The 23765-nt window shown below is 38.7% G+C and overlaps 1 protein-coding gene across 1 annotated transcript in view; it reads right to left on the bottom strand.

The window, feature by feature from the left end:
- MELK (maternal embryonic leucine zipper kinase) overlaps positions 1-23765 on the bottom strand; it is an 84059-nt gene that overhangs the window by 17934 nt on the left and 42360 nt on the right. Inside the window, exons 11-13 of the mRNA XM_088837702.1 lie at positions 12272-12358; positions 5151-5279; positions 937-1059 (exon numbers count right to left, since the gene is read on the bottom strand). Of these exons, the coding sequence (XP_088693828.1) occupies positions 937-1059; positions 5151-5279; positions 12272-12358 (339 nt within the window). The remainder of the gene's footprint in view (positions 1-936; positions 1060-5150; positions 5280-12271; positions 12359-23765) is intronic.

Genomic DNA, 23765 nt, shown 5'->3' with positions numbered 1-23765 from the left:
TTGGTGAAAATAAACCAATGAAACAAAATATTTCTCAGAAGCAGACATACATATAACAACTTGATATCTGACAAAAGTGCCACTGTAGATCAGTGCAGACAGACTAGATTTTATAATGGTGCTGGCACAACTGGTTATAAGAGGAAGAATTGATTCCCTACCTTACACCATACAAGAGACTTAATTCTCCATAGATTAAAGGCTTAAATGTGAAAGAAAAAGCTTTAAAACTTGAGAAGCAATATGTGTGAATGCATTTATAACTTTTGGAGAATGATTTCTTTTAAAAGATACAAAAGTTACAAACCATAAAGAAAAATACTGACAACTCATTAAAATTAATGACTCCTGCCATCAAAGTAAAAAGACAAGTGACAAACTCAGATGATATATCTGTACACCTGCAATACACAACCAACAAAGGGTTAGAATTAGACTTTCCTCAATACCAAAAGAGAAAAGAAACAATCCAATAGAGAAACAGGCAAAAGACACAAAAAAACATTTCATAAAACAGGAAAAAAGATTGGCTGATCAACATATGAACAGATACAAACATAATCAAAAAAGTACAAATTAAAACCACATGAGATATCACTTCACATTCATCATATTATAAAATACTAAATACAAAAAAATATCAAGTATTGATAAGTTTGTGGAACAGGGACATTTAAATTATACCTCATTTTGTAAACAGGAGGGGAGGGGAGGAAAGGAAAAAAAAAAAGAGCAGTAAAGTGCTCCAAAATGAAAAGAATTCAACTTGGAAATAATTGGCTTCCTTTCATTCATATCCCAACAATCTCCTGTTAATATTTTTAATAGTTTAGGAATTCATGAAATTTGCAAGCACAAATTAGATCTCGTTATATAGCCTAGATATTTTTTATAATTGAGATAACATATCCACTTTAAATAATAAAAATAACCAACCTGTGGTGTTTGTGGAGTAGCCACACCTCTTGATGAAATGTCTTCACACCATTCATAGTTTATTAATCCAGCCACATAATTTTCGTCACTGGTGATCATATCTTCTAGACTCAGATTCTTTGACTATTCAAAAACAGAAGAACTCAGAAAACAATGCCACCATGATTCAGTTTTAAAAGGGTATACACAGGGCAAGGCCCTGGAAGCAGAAACAAATGAGAGATAGTATATAGAAGGAGCTCACATCCAAAACTGAAAACAAGAAGTCAAAAGTCTTTAATTCAAATTATTAGATAGTAGACTCTGACTCTCAAACAAGATGCCTTGGAATGTTCTTATGTTATATGGCTAAGTAGTTTATCAGATAAACACTACAACATCAGACAAATGACTCCTTTGCAAATCCACAAATAAGAAGCTCTCTGACAAAGTAGAAAATGGAAGGGACTCTGAAATAGAGGTTTCTTGGTTGGAAGAACATACTGAGTAGTTAGCAATTTCTACTAGGAATAAATTAGCCTTATGAAACATCTCCTGGAGACAATATATTTGGGATCCTATGCTAATAATACCACCAGAGTCACTTATTTTCCTTCATTCTTCCTCCTCAATAAACTGTGCTCAGTTGCTCAGGTGTGTCTGACTCTTTGCAACCCCATGGACTGTAGCCTGCCTGCTTCCTCTGTCCATGGCATTCCCCAGGCAAGAATAGTAGAGTGGGGATCGAACCTGCATCTCCTGCAGTGATAGGCAGATTCTTTACCACTGAGCCACCTGGGAAGTTAATAAACTAGGAATATACTAGATACACTCTAAATTCTAAGACTATGCAGTATAGCTGGATTTTTTATTTTTCTTTCTTTCAACATCTATTTAGCCTAGTCAGGCAACTATACTTGAATTTCTTACACCCCCAAAATCCCTTCTTTTCTGATTTTCTAATTCAAGGACAAATCTTCTCATATCTAAACTATTCAAGCAGACAGTACAATCCCCACCACTAGTCTTTCCACCCTCTCAACCAGGGATGACAGAGTTCTCCAGGGTTATCAATTACCATCAACTAGAACTAATTACATGGAGTGCTAGGCTGAGAAAAATACTAAGTCTAGGCTCAGTGGGGAGAAGCACAGTATTGTATGAATGAGGGCTACAGTAGGGAGTAAAAGCACATACACATCCCTGACTGAATAACCCTATATACAATGGATGAATTCTGAAAATGAGTCAGGTTGGTGATTTGTCATCGTCATGGCTTGCTCAAAAATCCAGTTTCCCATTACCTATAGCATAAAGTCTAACCCTCTGATCAGGCATTTCAAGGTTCTCTAAAATCTAGCTTTCAGCTACCCTTCCAGATCACCCATTCTCTCTCCCTCTCTTACTTTTCCCCCTTCAACTCTATTTTAAGCAAACAAATCTGATCACTGTCAAAAGAATACATCAAGCACATTTAGGAGACTGAGTTTTTGCTAATTACATTTATCTTGCCCTAAATTCTGTGCTCCTTCTTTTCCACTTTCCTAAAGTTAACAATGGATCCAGTTTGAATCACCCATAGTGATCACTCCCGTGCTATACAAAGCCCCTACCACACATCTCCAGGGCTTACCTGGTACCAACCATCTACTATGATGTTGTGTTATTTATACGTGTCTTGTCTCATCTTATCTGTTAGACAGCAAGCACTCTCCTTTCTAGCACAGGGCCTGAAAATGCTAATGATGTTGAAAATATGTGGTCTTTTTGTGATTCTCAGATCAGATTGTATTATCATTTCACTGACAGTGTCATTGATTAGTAGTTCAGAATTACTTACTTTTTTATAAAGAAAACTCTAGAGAAAAAAGGAATGATTCTATCAAGGAGGAGAATAGCAGAAAGACTATATAGCTTGCTCCAAGCCTTAGTGAGTTGCATATAGATTAGGGAGAAAAAAAATAACAAAATTTGATTTCTACTTCATTTCTTGACATTAAAAACTCTCTTTATTGGCTATAAAAACTGACTCAATAATATAAATGCCCAAATAATTAAATTATTGGGTAAATGTTCATTAGATGGAAGATTAAATACCTTCCCAGATCATTTTTACTTGGATATTCTATGACTCATATAAGTACATCAATTGAGACCAGGTCAATCCAGATATAAGAAAATCTAATGGCTCAGGAAAATGTCTAAGACTGTTTAACTAGGGTGTCATAAACTCAAAAACTTAGGGAGTTCCCTGGCAGTCCAGTGTGGTTAGGATTCTGCACTTTCACTGCTGAGGGCCTGAGTTCAATCCCTGATCAGGGAGCTAGGATACCACATGCCACACAGTACAGCCAAAAAATAAAAAACAAAATAAAATTAAGCTGAGGTTTATTCTAAGTATGAAGGTATCTAATATCTCTCTGAAATTACCTTGATCAGAAGCAAAGCTTATGTTTTTGCATCCTCCTGAACCCAAAGGTACCAACTTGAGTATCAGACTTTAAAGAGTTTGCTCCGTGAGCAGGATGAGGGATTAGATGATTCAGAGTCAGCAGGTAAAAGATCTGCCTGGGCATGGGATATTCACCAACCCAGTATAACTCTCTGAGAACAGACTAGAGAACAGCTCACCCTTTGCTGTCCACCTGAAACTATCACAACATTGTAAATCGGCTATACTCCAATACAAAACTTTCTTTTAAAAAGAAAAACAGCCCAGCAGAAGATTATCTCACTTCAGAGATTTCTTCACACAACAGCCCCTTATACTAACACTTTCAGTTTTTAATTTGGTCAAAAGACCAACTAGGGAGAAAAGGGAGACGAGTTAGGTCCCTCAGGGACAAAAGAACCACTATACATGCAGCACATGATTGACAAGTGCCAAAAGAGAGATCTACATGAGTTGTTAAAGGAATTGCCGGGGCTGGGGGTATGGGTGGATTCAACAAAAGATTATGAAAGGAGTAGCATTTGAAGATTTTTAAAACACAGTTTTGAGACCTGAAAAAAAAAAAATCTGGGACGGAGGAGGGAGATTCAAGAGGGAGGGGACACACGTACACTTACGGCTGAGTCACACTGCTGTATGGCAGAAACCAACACAACATTGTAAGGCAATTATCCTCCAATTTAAGAAAAAAATCACTGCACTCACATAATCATTTGGGCTATACTGGATTCCAGGCTTCCCAGGTGGCACAGTGGTAAACAATTTGCCTGCCAATGCAGGAGATGCGAGAGATATAGGTTCAATCCCAGGGAGAAGAAGATTCCCTGGAAGAGGAAATGGCAACCCACTCCAGTATTCTCGCCCGGGAAATCCCATGGACAGAGGAGCCTGGCAGGTCTATAGGGTCGCAAAGAGTCAACGCAACTGAGAGACTAAGCAAACATACTGGATCATACTCCCTCTCTCTGAGAATAACAAAAGTACCGTTTTCTAGCGCTAAAATCATTTAAACTGCAGCCTGAACTAATGGAAGGAAGATTATCTTACAAAGCTCCACATCCATTCAGCAAAGTATCTGGAAGGCAGAAGTTTAAGCCATGGGAAATACAGAGAATCACACAGAAAACAGAGACTGATGTGAGCACTTAGGAATGACACGGTGCTTCCAAATAGGCAAGGTTTCTCCACCATTCTACACGTTCATGAGGAAGGAAAATGAGACAAAGACTACAAAATGGAAAAAAATAGTTACAAGTCATACAAGAAATTTGAGTTGCATGAGCTATAGCTACTATTCAAAACATCTTAAACCCCTAACATAAATGAGTATCAACATTACACTGAAACACTTCATTTACATAAAGCATATATAATTTGTCCTATAATTTACATAATATATAAACAAGCATACTAAAAAAGACTGGAAAGACAGTAAAATATAAACTATTTTATCTACAGATGGTAGTAGCTTTATAGATAAATTACATTTTCCTTTAGCTTATCCGTGGCTTAAAATTATTCTACAACAATCAGGAGTTACTTTCATGGGAAAAAAGGAGGAAGGGAGAAATTTTTCTTTTAATGCCACGCCAACATTCAAAATTTTAGCATTCAAGCTCAGAATTTCTCATTTCCCTTAACAAAAATATTTAAATCATCAAATGCCTTGCTTCTGGGTCCTTGACATCAGCAAAGTTAACCTTCCTGGTGTGTATTCACTCATGAACAGAGTAAGCACATGGCAAGAGTGGATGGCACTCACACAAAAGGTTCTAACATTCACCTTTATGTTTGTGACTGGCGTTGAGTTGGCCTGTCCATAGGAAGAAAGAAGCCTTAAACGAACCGGTTTTCCCCGAGCCTTCTTGGCTAGGAGCAGAAGGTAAGTAGCTGTGAGGTGATCATACTGCCACTGGAGAAAAGAATATCAAGTTGTTTAGAAGACTAAACTTGCTTTTGACATCATCTTTATTTTAAATTAATATTTTTCCCCAATATCATGACATTCAGAGTTTAGATTTTTTTTTAAGCTTTACAAAGCATACAGTGAAAAACAGCAATCCCCTACACCATACCCCACACACAATTTCCACTCCCTAAAAGGTACCACTTTTTAACACTTTCAGCTATTTTCTCTGTATTTCTAGATCAATTGATTATACAGCTTTAAATTTTAGTTTAGTGTCAGATATTGTCTCCAGCTTTCTTACTATGGAAAAAAGAAATTAGCTCTATTTCAACTCCTTCCTTTTTCCCCAACACATCTCCTTCCTGTATCCTCTTATTATAATTTTAATCAATTTTTAGTTAAATCACATTTATGTTATTATAACCATGTAAATAGTCCTTACAACTAAGTAATGTCCAAAATATTTAATTGGTACCCTGACATTAATCAGAACAGAGGCCAAAAGGTGGGTAGAGTCCTGGGGAAACCCTTGCCATGTCAATTAGTAAACTGTTTAATTATTGGATGAATGGGAGGTAAATTTTTTAAGATTTTGCATATCTGATAAATGACTGTATGCTGTTCACACACTTGATTCTGGTTTGGCTGAGTATGGAATTCTAGGTTGACGATAATTTTCACAGCTTTGAAGGCACTGTCCCATGGTCTTCTCACTTTTAGTACAGTTATCAAAAAATCAAAAGTCATTCTGATTCCCAAACCTTTGTGTATGACCTTTTGCTTCCTGTCTCTAGAAAATCTGCATCTCCTTTTTCAGCCCTAGTTTTCTAGAAGTTTACTAAAATAGGCTTTTGTGCAGATTTATTTTCATCCATTTTGCCAAGCCCTAGTTACTTATACTTTCACTTCTGGAATATTCTTTCTCATACTGTTTCTTTGATGGTTTCTTTCCCCTCCTCTGTTTTTTATTTTCCTGCAGCTTCTATTATGTGTATGTTGGACCTTTCTTACCTTCTCTTTGTGCATCTATTTGTCTTTAGGTTCTCCCTTTGAAACATTTCACATTAACTTCATTTTGAAATATGTCTACTGAGCTTTTCATTTCCCTGGTCATATTTTAAATCTTCAAGAGCTATCTCTTAAAATGTTCTTAAGTCATCTTATTCCCATTTCGAAAACAAAATAGCTTCTCTTATCTCAAAGAATAGTAATTATTGTTTCTTAGCCATTTTCTTCCACTCCCTGCATTATCTGATTTTTTCTGAGTATCTATACTTTTGCTTCACTCTCTCCCCGACCCCATTGTTTTGATCTTTGACTTTCATGTTAGAGGCTGTCCTCAAAGGTTTGGTGATCTCTGGCTGATTGTCTCTATTTAGAAGCAAAGAGCATACTACACAGCTAAAAGACTCTATGTGTAGTTTGGGGCAGTTCATTACCTTGGGGGCTTCTCTCTAACACAGCAGTCCCCAACCTTTTTCACACCAAGGACAGGTTTTGTGGAAGGCAATTTTTCCACAGATGGCGGTGAGGGGAGGATGGTTTCTGGATGATTCAAGCACGTTACATTTATTGTGTACTTTATTTCTATTATTATTACATTGTGATACATAATGAAATAATTATACAACTCATCATAACGCAGAATCAGATTATCAGATATTAGATTCTAATAGGTACGCAACCTAGATTCCTCACATATGCAATTCACAGTAGAGTTCACTCCCGTGAGAATCTAATGCTGCTGCTGATCTGACAGGAGGAGCTCAGGCAGTAATGCAAGCGATGGGGAGCAGCTGTAAATACAGATGAAGCTTCACTTGCTCACTCTCCAGCCCACTGCTCACCTCCTGCTGTGTGGGCTGGTTGCTAACAGGCTATGGACCATACCAGTCTGTGGCCCAGGGGCTGGGAAGCCCTGCTTTAAGGTTAACAGGCAGGAAGCTGAACTCCCAGCCAATGGTATAATAGGTCTTTTCTCTTGGCTTTTCCCTAGAGATGAGTCTCCTAGTATTTTCCCCAACTCCACTGCAGTAAGGATAAAATCCTGATCCCGGCATTCTCAAAGATGACTAGGGAAGGGAGTTTGAGATGGTGGTTCACTGTTCAGTAAGGGGATTGTGTGTGTCAATGCATCCATTTCAGGATGGCTCATCGCCCCCACTGAGCTGCATCTGGTACAAAAGCATGTCGTGTTCAGTGTCTCTCCAGTCTTCTGCTGGAGTCGGGGAAAGGTTATCATGCAGCACAAGGTAAAGAAAGGGACCTAGCAGTCTAACTGCTCCTAATAGAGACTTCCAACCAATATTCCTGGTTGCCAACCTGCTCACTTCCCTGACTCCAGAGGTTCCTAGGACCTCTGATTCCTGAGCCTTTCTGGAGGTCCAAGGCTCTAACAATTTGCTTATTGCCTTTTCCCACTCCATGCACTTTGCTTTCAGTTTTCTCCAAAATGCTAGGTCAGCTGACACTTAGCTATTTTATAACTTCTAAAATTTTATTGACAGTTCTTTTATCTCCTCTTTCATTCTTTTCATTGTGAAATGTTTGCCTTTTTATTCCTTTATTATTATTTTACTGAGGTTTTAGGAGGTGTTGAATATAAACATATCTGTTCAATCCTCATGAAAAACTAAATGTTTCTAAATAATGTACTCAAGACTACGAGACTCTCTGCCCTGTAAAAGTGTTAAAATTTAAAACTAAATAGTATTTTATGCTATGTATCTCTCACAAAGGGGTCATGTCTCACATGTCATCTCTCACATGACCCAAAGAGATCTACTGTCACCTCTGATTTTATTAATAAGTTTTATCTGTTAACATTTTAGACACCCACAATTGTAGTATATACTTTGAAATTTACATAATGGACAAATCAATCTAGTGGAAGAAGTGTAACACTGTAATAAATTATCATGGATGTTGCCTTTCATTTAGATAGGTTGGGGATAAGGAAGGACAGGAAAGGTTTCATGGAGAAGGTACTTGGAAACTAACTCTCTACTCTCCAAAAGTTATGTTAAAGATTGCATTTATTTAACTGTTTATTCATTTATTTATTTGGCCGTGTGGCATAGCTTGTAGGATCTTAGTTCCCTGACCAGGTATTGAATTCTACACCCCAGGAATGAAGCACCAAGTCATAATCACTGGATCTCCAGATAATTCCCATGTTAAAGGGTTTTTTTTGCACCTTCCACATCTATGGTCTCATGTGTGATAAATGTCTTTTTGAAAGGGATGCCATAAACTGATTAGAGACAATGTTTCAGAAAAAAGTTGCCACGTGCTTGTTAATGATGGCATAACCCAGGCATTGTAAATAATACTGGGAAAATGCTGAGTTTTAGGTGGAGTTTCTAAACATACCTCAGAGCTTAATAATCATCCTGGAAATTCTCTATTTCCCTAGGCAAAAAAGCATCTTTTTAATAACTTTTTTGCCATAGCTATTGCATACTATTTATTATGATAATATGCACAGGGGAGTTCTGTGTTTAATAACAGATAAATCAATGCATTAGTTATGCTTTCCAGGTGATGTCAATCCTCAAGTCTAACACAACCAATGTCTCTCTTATCTTTTAAGCAGCTCCCTCTTTAGAAAGTCAAATGTCTGAGAGTAAAGCAAAAGGTTTACCTGTTATAAAGAAGGTTCTACTTCCAGGAAATGAAAGACATTTAAAAATCCCCAGTTATTGTTCATGCAAACCAAATGTTTAAAGGACTGCCTGGGCGCCTGGGCTGAGGACAGGCAGCTACTGGATCACAGGGTTTGATAAACTGAGGAGCAGCCCAGTCTCCTTTCCCTGACCTTGCTCCTGGGGTATAGCGGTGTCGTCCTGAATTAATTCTCACAACCACACAGGACTATGAGAGACAGTGCAGGGAGAGCTCACAAAACAGCAACTGCCCAAAAAATCCTGAGTGCATATTTATTGAGTCTCCTTCTTGGACAAGGAAGTCATGTAGTAAGGCTTTGAAGATAAGGAAGTTTGTTCTACGAGCAGAACAACACCTGCTGAGGCTGATGTGTCAGCCAAGACATCTGTCTTAAGGGCATGAAAAAGAGCATGTAAGGAAAGGGTAAGACAGAACAGTGCCCAGAAAACAGGGTTTTGACAAAGGAACATTTATATTCCCGCAATGGGGCCCTCAATCTTTAAACCTCTGTTACCAGAATACATGAGAGTTTACACCACAGGGGTGAGGGGAAAGGATCTGTCTTGTTCTGGAGGTCCTTGTGTGCACACGGGACCTTCCGTGAAGCTCCCCAACCAGATAATTGGCTGCTCCACAATCCAGAGCCACTCACAGCTGGAAGACGAGGGGGAAAGTGAGGAAAGCAATGAAGTGGAAGCTCTAGCACCACTGGAGGAAATCTCAAGAGGGTTAAAACAAGATGGCTCAAAATCATGACACATGAGAGATTCTCACTTCCAATACAAAAAGCAGTTTAAGAATGCTCGGGTATTTAATGTATAAGTGGTATTCCAAAAGTTGAATGTTTGTGAATAATATTGTTTCTTTCTCTTTACACAAAGATCAGCAGCTCCATACTAGCATGGATCACATTAAACTGATCTCTGCCCTGTCTAGCCAGCCTGAACAGCATAGTGCCCAAGACACCAGAAAAAAAAAATATTAACAAACCATGGCTGATCTCAAAACTGGTTTTCCCAAGGCTCTTTAAAACTGGAAAGTACTCAGAACCAATGTGAATTCTCTGAGACTTCCCAGACCAGGATTTCTCAACTTCAACACTATTGATAATTGACCTGGGTAATTTGTGGCCAGGGCCTATTTTGTGTACTATAGGATATTTAGCAGCACCACTGGCCTCTACCCACCAGGCGATATTGGCATATACACACACCCTAGTTGTGAGAACCAAAAATGTCCCTGGAGGGGCAAAATCACTCCCAGTTGAGAACCACTGATTCAGACCAGTGCTTCATGATCAATCACTTGAGGTTCTACTAAGATGCAGATTCCGATTCAGTAGGTCTGAGGTGCACAAAGTGATGCTGCATCTCTAACAAGCACAAAGTGATGATGCTGCTGGTCACAGATCACACTTTGAAGAGGAACAATCTAGAGTAGTACCTCCCAACCCCTGTCCACATACTGCAATCATTTGGGAAGCCTTTAAAAATTCTGATGCTTAGGCCACACCCCAGATCAATGAAATAATAATCTCTGGGGTTGAGATTTAGGCATCAGGATTAAAGTTCCTAGGTGATTCTAATGTTCAGCCAAGGTTTTGAGGAAGTTGTCTACTCATCCCTAGGACTGGAAAATAAGTACAAACAGGCATTTAAGAATGAAGGGAAAGTACACAAGAAGAAAACTATTACTCTCCTCACACATTCCTAAGGTTTGTCATGCCCAGCTTTCAAGACAACTGAGATGTTGAGAGAGATGTAATACCAGAAAACCATTACTATCATGCTTCGTTATATTGTTTTATAATCCCTATTTCCATTTCAGTTTCAACTTTGAAAATTATACGTAGAGATAAAATAGTGTCCACATAAAGGACACTATTTTAAAGACTTTTTACCCAAAGATTCTTGAAGTTTTGAGTATGTTACTTTTCAGATACAGGTTTTAAAGTTTGTGAATCTCCTGCCAAAGTTTTTCTGCATAAAACATCATGATACATGGGATTTGCTTTGAAATATCTTAGCTAAAAAGGGCAGATGGAGGACAGTGCTGGGATATAGATAAAACTGGCAAAATGTTAATACCTGTTAATTAAAGCTAGAAGATGAGTGCATGGAAAATCATTGTTATTATACTAGTCCCTCTATAGATATTTGAAAATTTCTATAATAACAATTGAAAAAGCAATTTCTTGAATCCAAAATATAGCTTTCTATTAAAGATCATCCCAAAGAAAAAGTCATATTTATATAAAACTCGTCTATGTGAAAACTTCAAATTTTCACTGTAAAAGACGAAGGACCTGGGACTTCCCTGGTGGTCCAGTGGCTAGGACTCCTGCTCCTAATGCAGGGGGCCTGGGTTCAATCCCTGGTCAGGGAACTGGATCCTACATGCCACAGCTAAGAGTTCGCATGCTGCAACTAAGACCTGGTGTAGCCAAATAAATAAATACTTTAAAAAAAAGAAGGACCTAACATATCTAGCAGCAGTTCCCAATTCTTGCCATTTCCTTTCATTCCATTGAAAAAGTAAATTATCACTCTGTTTTCCAGATATGTCCCATTTGTCTGAAATTGTCTTTCAAAAGACTTACTGTGTCATTCAAAAGAATTCTTTCATTATCTCCTCACTGAAAAAACTTGTGTCTTAGCAAAGCTTTGGTTAGTTCTGTAAAAAAATCTTCTTAAGGCCTTTACCTTTCAAGTTAGAAAAGAGGAAAAAGCAAACACAATTTATAGGTGATGAAAGACATGGTCCTGAACCAGGAGGTAAGCTGGGTGCGATCCCTACCCATCATGTCAGACTGTACTCAGAGACAGCCTCTGTTTCCAGGAGAAACTACATACAGAATCTAGTAATTAAGCATCTGAAACAGCTAAAAATGATCCAACACCGGAAATCACATGTATCTGGTTCATAAGGTTGGGGGTGATGTGATGCTAATGGGATGCTTTCAGGTAAAATGAAAACTGATTTGTGTTTACCTCATTGCTACAGCAGAATCACATTTCTGCATTAAAGAATTAAAAGTTGTCAGAATTGGAACTCTGAAAATTCTCTGGACTCGTTTGATCTGTTTCTTAATTTTTTTTCCACTGTAATTCTCTTTGTTCAACATAATTTCTAAAGAGGATATCTAGCAGACATCAGAAAAGAGTTGAAAATATACACAAACATAAACTAAGTGCAATACAGTATCTTCACCGAGGATAAAATCTTAGGCCTGAAAAATGCTATACTATTTTTAATGTACTGATAAAACAAAACAAAACAAAAAGATGAAATAAAAGATAATATTTTCAAATTCATGCTGCATTTCTTACCAGTGAAAGCAAATCCTCCATAGTTTGCCTGTTGTTTCTGTGATGTACAGAAAGTTCCGTTACACAATCTTCATCAAGGTGAATAAGCTAGAAAAAGAATTTTATCAATTTTATTAACATTAATAAAATATTTATGGCTTTGAAACCTTTAAATTAAATAATGACCTTAAAAAATCAAACGCCAACATGCAAAAACAACATGAGTTTATCAAACTCTTGTTTTTTTTAATTAGAAAACTGAAATTTACAATGTGTTTATATCACTCACTGAGTACATGGCATTTAAAAACAACATCATTACAGAAAGATAACAAAAATACAAAGTCTTAAAACCTACGGGATGTGGAAAACATTATCCACTGAGGCCTTAAATGTAGTAGACTTTACATAAAAAGGAAGAGCAATGAGTATACAAGTATACAGCCAGTTTAAGAAGTTAGCAAAATGAACAGAATAATCATAAAGAAAAGAAAGCAACTAATACATACCAGGTATTAATGCAATAAAAATAAAGATAAAATTGAGAGACTCAACAGAGTCAAAGCTGCCTTAAAAAGCTTCTCTAGAAAGGGAAACATCAGGTAACAATAATCAACAAGAAAAACCTTGCAAATAAACAATACTCAAAATGGGAATTACTCATAGAAGCATTAAGACTATAAATAATAGAAACAACTTTATGCCTATACATTCGAAGATTAGTTGTCTCGTATACAGGATTATCGTTACCATCTTTCTAAATTCCATATATATGCGTTAGTATACTGTCTTGGTGTTTTTCTTTCTGGCTTATTTCACCCTGTATAATAGGCTCCAGTTTCATCCACCTCATTAGAACTGATCCAAATGTATTCTTTTTAATTGCTGAGTAATACTCCATTGTGTATATGTACCACAGCTTTCTTATCCATTCATCTGCAGATGGACATCTAGGTTGCTTCCATGTCCTGGCTATTATTAACAGTGCTGCAATGAACATTGGAGTACATGTGTCTCTTTCAATTCTGGTTTCCTCGGTGTGTATGCCCAGCAGTGGGATTGCTGGGTTGTATGGGAGTTCTATTTACAATTTTTTAAGGAATCTCCACACTGTTCTCCACAGTGGCTGTACTTGTTTGCATTCCTACCAACAGTGTAAGACAGTTCCCTTTTCTCCACACCCTCTCCAGCAAATTTATTGCTCACAGACTTTTGGATAGCAGCCATTCTGGCTGGCGTGAAATGGTACCACACTGTTGTTTTGATTTGCATTTCTCTGATTATGAGTGATGTTGAGCATCTTTTCATGTGTTTGTTAGCCATCTGTATGTCTTCTTTGGAGAAATGTCTGTTTAGTTCTTTGGCCCATTTTTTGATTGGGTCATTTATTTTTCTGGAATTGAGCTGCAGGAATTGCTTGTATATTTTTGAGATTAATTCTTTTATCAGTTGCTTCAGTGGCTATTATTTTCTCCCATTCTGAAGGCTGTCTTTTCAACTTGCTTATAGTTTTCTTTGCTGTGCAGAAGCTTTTAATTTTAATTAGGTCCCATTTGTTTATTTTTGCTTTTATTTCCAATATTCTGGGAGGTGGGTCATGGAGGATCCTGCTATGATTTATGTCGGGGAGTGTTTTGCCTATGTTCTCCTCTAGGAGTTCTATAGTTTCTGGTCTTACATTTAGATCTTTAATCCATTTTGAGTTTATTTTTGTGTATGGTGTTAAGGATTGTTCTAGTTTCATTCTGTTACAAGTGGTTGACCAGTTTTCCCAGCACCACTTGTTAAAGAGACTGTCTTTTCTCCATTGAATATTCTTACCTCCTTTGTCAAAGATAAGGTGTCCATAGGTGTGTGGATTTATCTCTGGGCTTTCCAGTTTGTTCCACTGATAGATATGTCTTTATGCCAGTACCATACTGTCTTGATGACTGTTGCTTTGTAGTAGAGCCTGAAGTCCGGCAGGTTGATTCCCCCAGTTCCATTCTTCTTTCTCAAGATTGCTTTGGCTATTCGAGGTTTTTTTGTATTTCCATACAAATTGTGAAATTATTTGTTCTAGCTCTGTGAAAAATATCATTGGTAGCTTGACAGGGATTGCATTGAATCTATAAATTATTTTGGGTAGTATACTCATTTTCACAATATTTATTCTTTCCATCCACAAACATGGTATATTTCTCCATCTATTAGTGTCCTCTTTGATTTCTTTCACCAGTGTTTTATAGTTTTCTATATATAGGTCTTTAGTTCCTTTAGGTAGATATTTTCCTAAGATATATTTAATTCTTTTCGTTCCAACGGTGAATGGAATTGTTTCCTTAATTTCTCATTATTAGTATATAGGAATGCAAGGGATTTCTGTGTGTTGATTTTATATCCTGCAACTTTACTATATTCATTGATTAGCTCTAGTAATTTTCTGGTAGAGTCTTTAGGGTTTTCTGTGTAGAGGATCATGTCATCAGTGAGAATTTTACTTCTTTCCCAATTTGGATTCCTTTTATGTCTTTTTCTGCTCTGATTGCTGTAGCCAAAACTTCCAAAACTATATTGAATAGTAGTGGTGAGAGTGGGCACCCTTGTCTTGTTCCTGACTTTAGGGGAAATGCTTTCAATTTTTCACCACTGAGGATAATGTTTGCTGTGGGTTTGTCATATATAGCTTTTATTATGTTGAGGTATGTTCCTTCTAGTCCCGCATTCTGGAGGGTTTTTATCATAAATGGGTGTTGAATTTTGTCAAAGGCTTTCTCTGCATCTGTTGAGATAATCATATGGTTTTTATTTTTCAGTTTGTTAATGTGGTGTATTACATTGATTAATTTGCAGATATTAAAGAATCCTTGCATTCCTGGGATAAAGCCCACTTGGTCATGATGTATGATCTTTTTAATGTGTTGTTGGATTCTGATTACTAGAATTTTGTTAAGGATTTTTGCATTTATGTTCATCAGTGATATTGGCCTGTAGTTTTCTTTTTTTGTGGCATCTTTGTCAGGTTTAGGGATTAGGGTGATGGTGGCCTCATAGAATGAGTTTGGAAGTTTACCTTCTTCTGCAATTTTCTGGAAGAGTTTGAGTAGGATAGGTGTTAGCTCTTCTCTAAATTTTTGGTGGAATTCAGCTGTGAAGCCGTCTGGACCTGGGCTTTTGTTTGCTGGAAGATTTCTGATTACAGTTTCAATTTCCATACTTGTGATGGGTCTGTTAAGATTTGCTATTTCTTCCTGGTTCAGTTTTGGAAAGTTGTACTTTTCTAAGCATTTGTCCATTTCTTCCAAGTTGTCCATTTTATTGGCATATAATTGCTGATAGTACTCTCTTATGATCCTTTGTATATCTGTGTTGTCTGTTGTGATCTCTCCCTTTTCATTTCTAATTTTATTGATTTGGTTTTTCTCCCTTTGTTTCTTGATGAGTCTGGCTAGTGGTTTGTCCATTTTATTTACCCTCTCAAAGAACCAGCTTTTGGCTTTGTTGATTTTTGCTATGGTCTCTTTTGTTTCTTTTGCATTTATTTCTGCTCTAATTTTTAAGATTTCTTTCCTTCTACTAACCCTGGGATTCTTCATTTCTTCCTTTTCTAGTTGCTTTAGGTGTAGAGTTAGATTATTTAGTTGACTTTTTTCTTGTTTCTTGAGGTGTGCCTGTATTGCTATGAACCTTCCCCTTAGCACTGCTTTTACAGTGTCCCACAGGTTTTGGGTTGTTGTGTTTCATTTTCATTCGTTTCTATGCATATTTTGATTTCTTTTTTGATTTCTTCTATGATTTGTTGGTTATTCAGCAGTGTGTTGTTCAGCCTCCATATGTTGGAATTTTTAATAGTTTTTCTCCTGTAATTGAGATCTAGTCTTACTGCATTGTGGTCAGAAAAGATGCTTGGAATGATTTCAATTTTTTTGAATTTACCAAGGCTAGATTCATGGCACAGGATGTGATCTATCCTGGAGAAGGTTCCGTGTGAGCTTGAGAAAAAAGTGAAATTCATTGTTTTGGGTTGAAATGTCCTATAGATATCTATTAGGTCTAACTGGTATATTGTATCGTTTAACGTTTGTGTTTCCTTGTTAATTTACCGTTTAGTAAATTAACTGGATAGTTGATCTATCCATAGGTGTGAGTGGGGTATTAAAGTCTCCCACTATTATTGTGTTATTGTTAATTTCCCCTTTCACACTTGTTAGCATTTGTCTTACATATTGCAGTGCTCCTATGTTGGGTGCATATATATTTATAATTGTTATATCTTCTTCTTGGATTGATCCTTTGATCATTTTATAGTGTCCTTCTTTGTCTCTTTTCAAAGCCTTTGTTTTAAAGTCTATTTTATCTGATATGAATGTTGCTACTCCTGCTTCCTTTTGGTCTCTATTTGTGTGGAATGTCTTTTTCTAGCCCTTCACTTTCAGTCTGTATGTGTCCCTTGTTTTGAGGTGGGTCTCTTGTAGACAACATATATGGGGGTCTTGTTTTTGTATCCATTCAGCCAGCCTTTGTCTTTTGGTTGGGGCATTCAACCATTTACGTTTAAGGTAATTATTGATAAGTATGATCCTGTAGCCATTTTCTTTATTGCTTTAGGTTCGAGTTTATACACCCTTTCTGTGTTTCCTGTCTAGAGAAGGTCCTTTAGCATTTGTTGGAGAGCTGGTTTGGTGATGCTGAATTCTCTCAGCTTTTGCTTGTCTGTAAAGCTTTTGATTTCTCCTTCATATTTGAATGAGATCCTTGCTGGGTATAGTAATCTGGGCTATAGGTTACTTTCTTTCATCACTTTAAGTATGTCTTGCCATTCCCTCCTGGCCTGAAGAGTTTCTGTTGAAAGATCAGCTGTTATCTTTATGGGAATCCCCTTGTGTGTTATTTGTTGTTTTTCCCTTGCTGCTTTTAATATTTGTTCTTTGTGTTTGATCTTTGTTAATTTGATTAATATGTGTCGTGGGGTATTTCGCCTTGGGTTTATCCTGTCTGGGACTCTCTGGGTTTCTTGGACTTGGGTGATTATTTGCTTCCCCATTTTAGGGAAATTTTCAACTATTATTTCCTCAAGTATTTTTCTCATGGTCTTTCTTTTTGTCTTCTTCTTCTGGGACTCCTATGATTCGAATGTTGGGGTGTTTAACATTGTCTCAGAGGTCTCTGAGATTGTCCTCATTTCTTTTAATTCGTTTTTCTTTTTTCCTCTCTGTTTCATTTATTTCTACCATTTTATCTTCTAACTCGCTTATCCTATCTTCTGCCTCCGTTATTCTACTGTTGGTTCCCTCCAGTGTTTTTGATCTCATCTACTGCAAGGCGATCCAACCGGTCCATTCTAAAGGAGATCAATCCTGGGTGTTCATTGGAAGGACTGATGCTAAAGCTGAAACTCCAATACTTTGGCCACCTCATGCGTCGAGTTGACTCACTGGAAAACAATCTGATGCTAGGAAGAATTGGGGGTGGGAGGAGACGGGAACAACAGAGAATGAGATGGCTGGATGGCATCACCGACTCGATGGACATGAGTTTGAGTGAACTCCAGGAGTTGGTGATGGACAGGGAGGCCTGGCGTGCTGTGATTCACAGGGTCGCAAAGAGTCGGACACGACTGAGCGACTGAACTGAACTGAATTGCATTATTCATTGTATATTGACTATTTTTTATTTCTTCTAGATCCTTGTTAAACCTTTTTTGCATCTTCTCAATCCTTGTCTCCAGGTTATTTATCTGTAACTCCAAATTTGTTTTCAAGATTTTGGATCATTTTCACTATCATTATTTGGAATTCTTTATCAGGTAGGTTCCCTATCTCTTCCTCTTTTGTTTGTATTGGTGGGCATTTATCCTGTTCCTTTACTTGCTGGGTATTTCTCTGCCTCTTCATCTTGCTTATATTGCTGTGTTTGGGGTGGCCTTTCCGTCTTCTGGCAGTTTGTGGAGTTCCCTTTATTGTGGAGTTTCCTCACTGTGGGTGGGACTGGACGGGTAACTTGTCAAGGTTCCCTGGTTAGGGAAGCTTGTGTTGGAGTTCTGGTGGGTGGAGTTGGATTTCTTCTCTCTGGAGTGCAATGAAGTGTCCAGTAATGAGTTATGAGATGTCAGTGGGTTTGGAGTGACTTTGGGTAGCCTTTATATTGAAGCTCAGGGCTATGTTCCTGTGTTGCTGGAGAATTTGCATGGTATGTCTTGCTCTGGAACTTGTTGACCCTTGGGTGGTGCTTGGTTTCAGTGTAGGTATGGAGGCGTTTGATGAGCTCCTATCGATTAATGTTCCCTGCAGTCAGGAGTTCTCTGGTGTTCTCAGGATTTAGACTTAAGCCTCTGCCTCTGGTTTTCAGTCTTATTCTTGAAGTAGCCTCAAGACTTCTCCATCTGTCACTTCCAAGGTGGTTCCCTCTGTTTCAGCTTCTTCTGTTTGCTGGTCTCTTCAGTGTCTAATTTCTGCCCTGACACAAGGGGGTGGTGGTGGACACTTTTTTAGGCTCCCTTGTTCACGTGTTGTGGGGAGGGAGGAACGCTGCAGACAAATATCACTGGCGTCTGTGGGGAGTGCTCGCAGTGTCTCAGCCACACTGGGTTTGCCCCCGCTCATGGGCTCAAGGCGTGTGTGCTTTCCCGGTCTATACTGCTTAGGCTCTAGGTTGCTCTGCTGGGAACTGTCTGAGGCGGGCCCTGGGTTGCATGCATTTCCCAGGTCAAAGTCGCTCAGGTTCTGGTTCTCAGGTCCACAAAAGCGCAGACTCGGTTGGGCCTGCGTTTTGTGCCCTTCCGCAGTCCAGGCAGCTCAGGTGACCAGGTGTTTGGTGAGCGCAGTCACTGTGACCTATCACCTCCCTGTCCCTGCCGCTCAGTTTTCTGGGTGTACAACTGGCACACCTTCTCAGGAGGGTGTTGACCGGCCAGAACCCCAAGAAGTCTTGGTTAGCAATGAAGCCTGCTTGCAGTTTGGTATCGATCGCCCCTTTCTGGCTCTGGCTGCCCTCCCCTGCCTGTCTCGGCGGGGGAAGGGGGATGAGCCGTCCATAGCCGGCTGGCTCTGCTCAGTCCCCCACTCTGTGAGCGGGTCTGGTGGTGTCCTAGGTCAGGGCTTTTCACCTTTTCCCGGGTTAGCTATCCCATAGTCTGCTTTGCTATCTCAAGTTAGTTTCCTCAGACTGCCCTCCTGTCAAACACTTAGGTAAGAATAAACATCCTCCACAATTTTGAGAGATATAAGCAGATAACAATAAGCAGTTCAAGAAGGTGATGAGCTCTATTTCCTGGCTTTTCATGTCCCCATCATCATCTGATCGACTGCTACAATTCTTCTGTGCAGCCCAGGGACTCTATTCTCCTCCCCTACTGCAAGACAGGGACCGCCATTTGCATCAAAGAGCAGTCATCTAGGCATCAAAAACTGGTGGCTGCACAAGAGACTAGGTAAAGAGTGGGTCAGACTTGCAGCATATAGTCTCCCAGGTTATGTTTGGGTTTAGCACAATCCAAGGAGCGCTTCTGATGGTGCCACAGACGCTGCACAATCATCATTATGATGAAGGCACTGGCAAAGCACAGTCGTTAAAAGGAAGAAGTAATACTGCCTCCACACAAACATTACTTTGATTAAGGACAGAAATGATCCAAGTAGTCTGACCCCTCCAGGATGAGATCTCACCAGAGATGGGACCAGAAATAGGTTCTCAGAACCAAACAAGGATCACTGAGAATGAAAAGGCAGGTAGGGTCTGGCCTATCCCTTCAACAGGAAGGAGTTCAGAAAATCACACAGGAAGAGAATTGTAAGGAATGTAATTATAAAGTCATATTTCCAATGTAAGAATTCACTTCACAACAGCCCCAGTAAGTGAGGTTTCACTTTCTATTTAGTCTTCATCTCCAGAACAGCTGGGATGGTTAGCTTCTTCCTCCTCCCCTAAGATTTGTCTCCTTCTGATTCCTACTCACTGTGAATCACTACAATCTGACAGCTGACAGGCTTTAGAAGTAGACGACCTTGGTTTTAATCATTATATCACAAAAGAACCATGTGATCTTGAGCAAGTTATTACACTACCCTTAGTCTCAGTTTCATCATCTGTAAAATAGAGATAGCACTTGCCATGTAACATATGCAAGCTATGTGGAATACCTAAACAAACAGACCCTCAAAAAATGGTTAACTATTTTTATTAACAGTCTTAATTCTATTTCCTCTTTGGTATAAGAGCCTTTCATAAATTTGAATATTCCTATTATCAACAACCTTTCTTCACCAAACATTCTCTTTTCCAGTCCCTTTAACCACTGTTTCAATGATTAACTCCTCCCAACCATTCTGGTCCTTTCTTTAGATCACATAGTTCAGGCTGTCACTGACCCTCAAGATCCAAGAGAGGTTTGCCCAGCAGAAGGCAGAGCACTATCATGACTTTCCCTTGTTCTGGACACCATAGTCGTCACAGCAGACTCAAGGGAAAATCATGCTGCCACCATGAAACTACAGGGACGGTACAAACAATGACTTGTATGACTGGCTGGTACCTCACGGGCTATGGAGAATGTGGAGACCACACAGGTTTATACTGATGGTTCCAGGAAAGTCAACAATGCCACGAGTAAGTTTTCCCTGTGATGCTCTGACCTTAGCAATTTCTTGAACTGTAGATTCCCACTTCAGGAAGAACTCAGACTCAGAAGCCCAGATACTTGACAACTCAGTTGGATATATTCTTGTTGATATCACTGCTCAAGCATGAAAGACAGGATTTCTGGGGTTCCCACCATGATTTTAAGTTACTCTCATAAAAACAAAAACCTCTCCCCCATAGCCTCTTGCTCTGTACTTTTACCACAGGGTATGTGGAGGAAAGGAAGGAAGAGCAGGAAGGAGATGCAATCTTCTTTGTTCGGCTCTTGAACTGGAAAGAATGAAAAGAGTGGGACAAGACACCAAAGTCTGAAAAATATGGTTTCTCAAGCTGGGTTTTTCAAAAAGGTTAAATACTTTAAGTACTCTGAATTCTCAGCCACACACACTCCAGTTAAATTAAGTACAAAAATGTGTACCAAAAGCTAGCCAATTATTTTGGATTATCCGTGCCTACTACATTTCCTGTTCAGTAGGGCAGAAAATGGAACTGAATATAACTTCTATTTGATACAATACTTGAGTACTACAGCTATGTGTGAAAATGATAGGAGAACATGCATACAGTTACAGAACGGCATCTCTACCTTAAATATCCAAGTAAATCTGCATTATTTTTTATAGTTCAACCTTGATGAAAGACAATACTGAGGCAGACAAGCGAATACTTCAAAAAGCAATAATCCCTTATAGCTCTTCTGTATATAACTCATTTGATCCCTGCAATAGCTCAGTAAGGCAGACATAAAAGATGAATGACATTACATTTAAAGCACTCTAAAAATGACAAAACATAATCCAAACATACAGAAGAGACTGACATTAGAATACCCACATTAGAGGTGAGAAAATGAAGACTCAAAAAAATTTATACCATTTGCCCAAGATGGGCATTTTTCACCCTAGCCTAGGGTTCTTCCTACCACACCACAATGCCACCTCTCTGAGACTCTGTTCCAATAGCTATTCCAACAGAGACCAGACAAGTAATGCTCATCACAAAGGCTACCACTACACAGAATACAAGACCTGAGTTTCAACTGTTGACCTGTCAGATCCATTATGTTTTGGAGCCCTTCTGTTTGGATTAAGATCCTGGTTCTACACTTACTAGCTATTTGACCTTGGGCAAGTTATCTCATGATTCTATGTTCAACTGCTTCATCTGCAAATGGGGACAATAACAGTACCCACTTCAGAGGGTTTGTATGAGGGTTAAATGAATTAAAAGAGTTAAAAACATAAAGCCCTTAAGGGTAGTATCCTAAGGGCTCTATAATTATACTATAGTACTATAACAGCACACTTTTCTATTATAGTAAGCATTCAGTATATATGAGCAATTATTATATTAATATGTAAGGGAAATCATATACATTTTCGGAACACTCAAAACCTCAAAACTATGTATCCTACTTTACACAATGCCAAAATTTAAAGTAATCTTCGTGCTGTTGAAATCAGAGGCTTTCTTCATTTTGGCATCTATTCTATTGCAAACAGTAGCATATCCTCCCCTGTTAAGGATCACAGCTGAGAAGACATGCAGAGCCCTCCCACACATGGAGAAATGATGACCCCCAATGGCTGAACACAGGCATTGGCACCACGCATGGTCAACATCCCGCAGGGGGCACAGCATAGCTCCCCGGCCCTGCTGCCACACTGCTAGGACAGCATACGTTCTGCTGTCTGTAGGCTCTCAGTTATTAGCACTAAGCTGCTGCTCTAATTGTGTTTGCTCAGTAGATACTGAATATGTCTTAAAGGGTGAAAGGAAAAAGGGAGAAGAGAAGTTTCAGAGACTGACAATCACAGGAGAATCAGGAGGGATTTCAGATCAGGCTGTGTGGTCCTAATAGGGGACAGACTAGTGAGAAGGGGTTAAAAACAGCCTAATTGTCCAAGTATTTATATTTATTGGTGTGATTCTTCCAGAAAGCAAATACCCTACAGCTGTATCAGGTCTACAATGTGGCGTGTCTCCAAACTATTCTGGTGACCCATGCACAAACTCCACTTCACTGTAGACATTTCAGATTATCAAAAAACATCCCCAATTATCTGATAAGGCTATTAAAATACATCTCCTTTAAAGCATTGAAATGTTTTTCTAACTACACACCTGTGTGAGGCTACATTTTCTTCATATGCTTTAACCAAAACAATGTATCAAAACAGAGTGCAGAAGCAGATGAATACCCAAGTGTCTTCTATTAAGCTAGACCGTAAAGAAATTTTCAAAGACATAAAGCAGTGCCATTCTTCTCACTATATTTATTTCTTAAACAGTTATGTTTAACTTATTGACTTCCTTGTCTATGAAAAGGGGATAAGAATTGTACCAATTTTGATGCCTATGCTTTCCATACTGGCTCTGGGTTTTGCCTTGTGGCTTGCTTTGGCCAGACATTAGTAAGTACAACGAAAGCAGAGGCTTGAAAAATGCTTGAGTGTTAAGGCTTGCCCACTTTCTTGTTTCTTTTGGAATCTAGCCACCATATCAAGAAGCCCAGAGTAGCCTGCTGGACACAATGTGACCCAACAAATAACCAGCATAAACAGCCGGGGGGGTTTTTGGCCATGCTATGTCACATGTGGGATCTTAGTTCCTTGACCAGGGATCAAAACCGTGCTTCCTGCAATAGAAACATGGAGTCTTAACCACTGAAGCACCAGGGAAGTCCCAACAGCTGGTCTTTTGAGTGAATCTTACACAATCCAGCCACGTTAGAGTCACCAGTTGACTGCAGCCACACGAGTGACCTCAGGTAAGACCCACACAAGAACAGCCCAGCTGAGCCCCAAATTACTGATCCACAGAAACTGTAAATTATTATTGTTTTAAATCACTAAATGTGGTTTTATTTTAATAGCAATAGTTCACTAATATACAAAAT

This window comes from Moschus berezovskii, chromosome 7, assembly GCF_049115385.1.
Source record: "Moschus berezovskii isolate FMDL1 chromosome 7, NW_MosBer_1.0, whole genome shotgun sequence".
In the NCBI taxonomy this organism is placed as follows: Eukaryota; Metazoa; Chordata; class Mammalia; order Artiodactyla; family Moschidae; genus Moschus; species Moschus berezovskii.
Note: the sequence above shows the minus strand (reverse complement) of the source record. Positions and strands in the feature narration are given on the sequence as shown.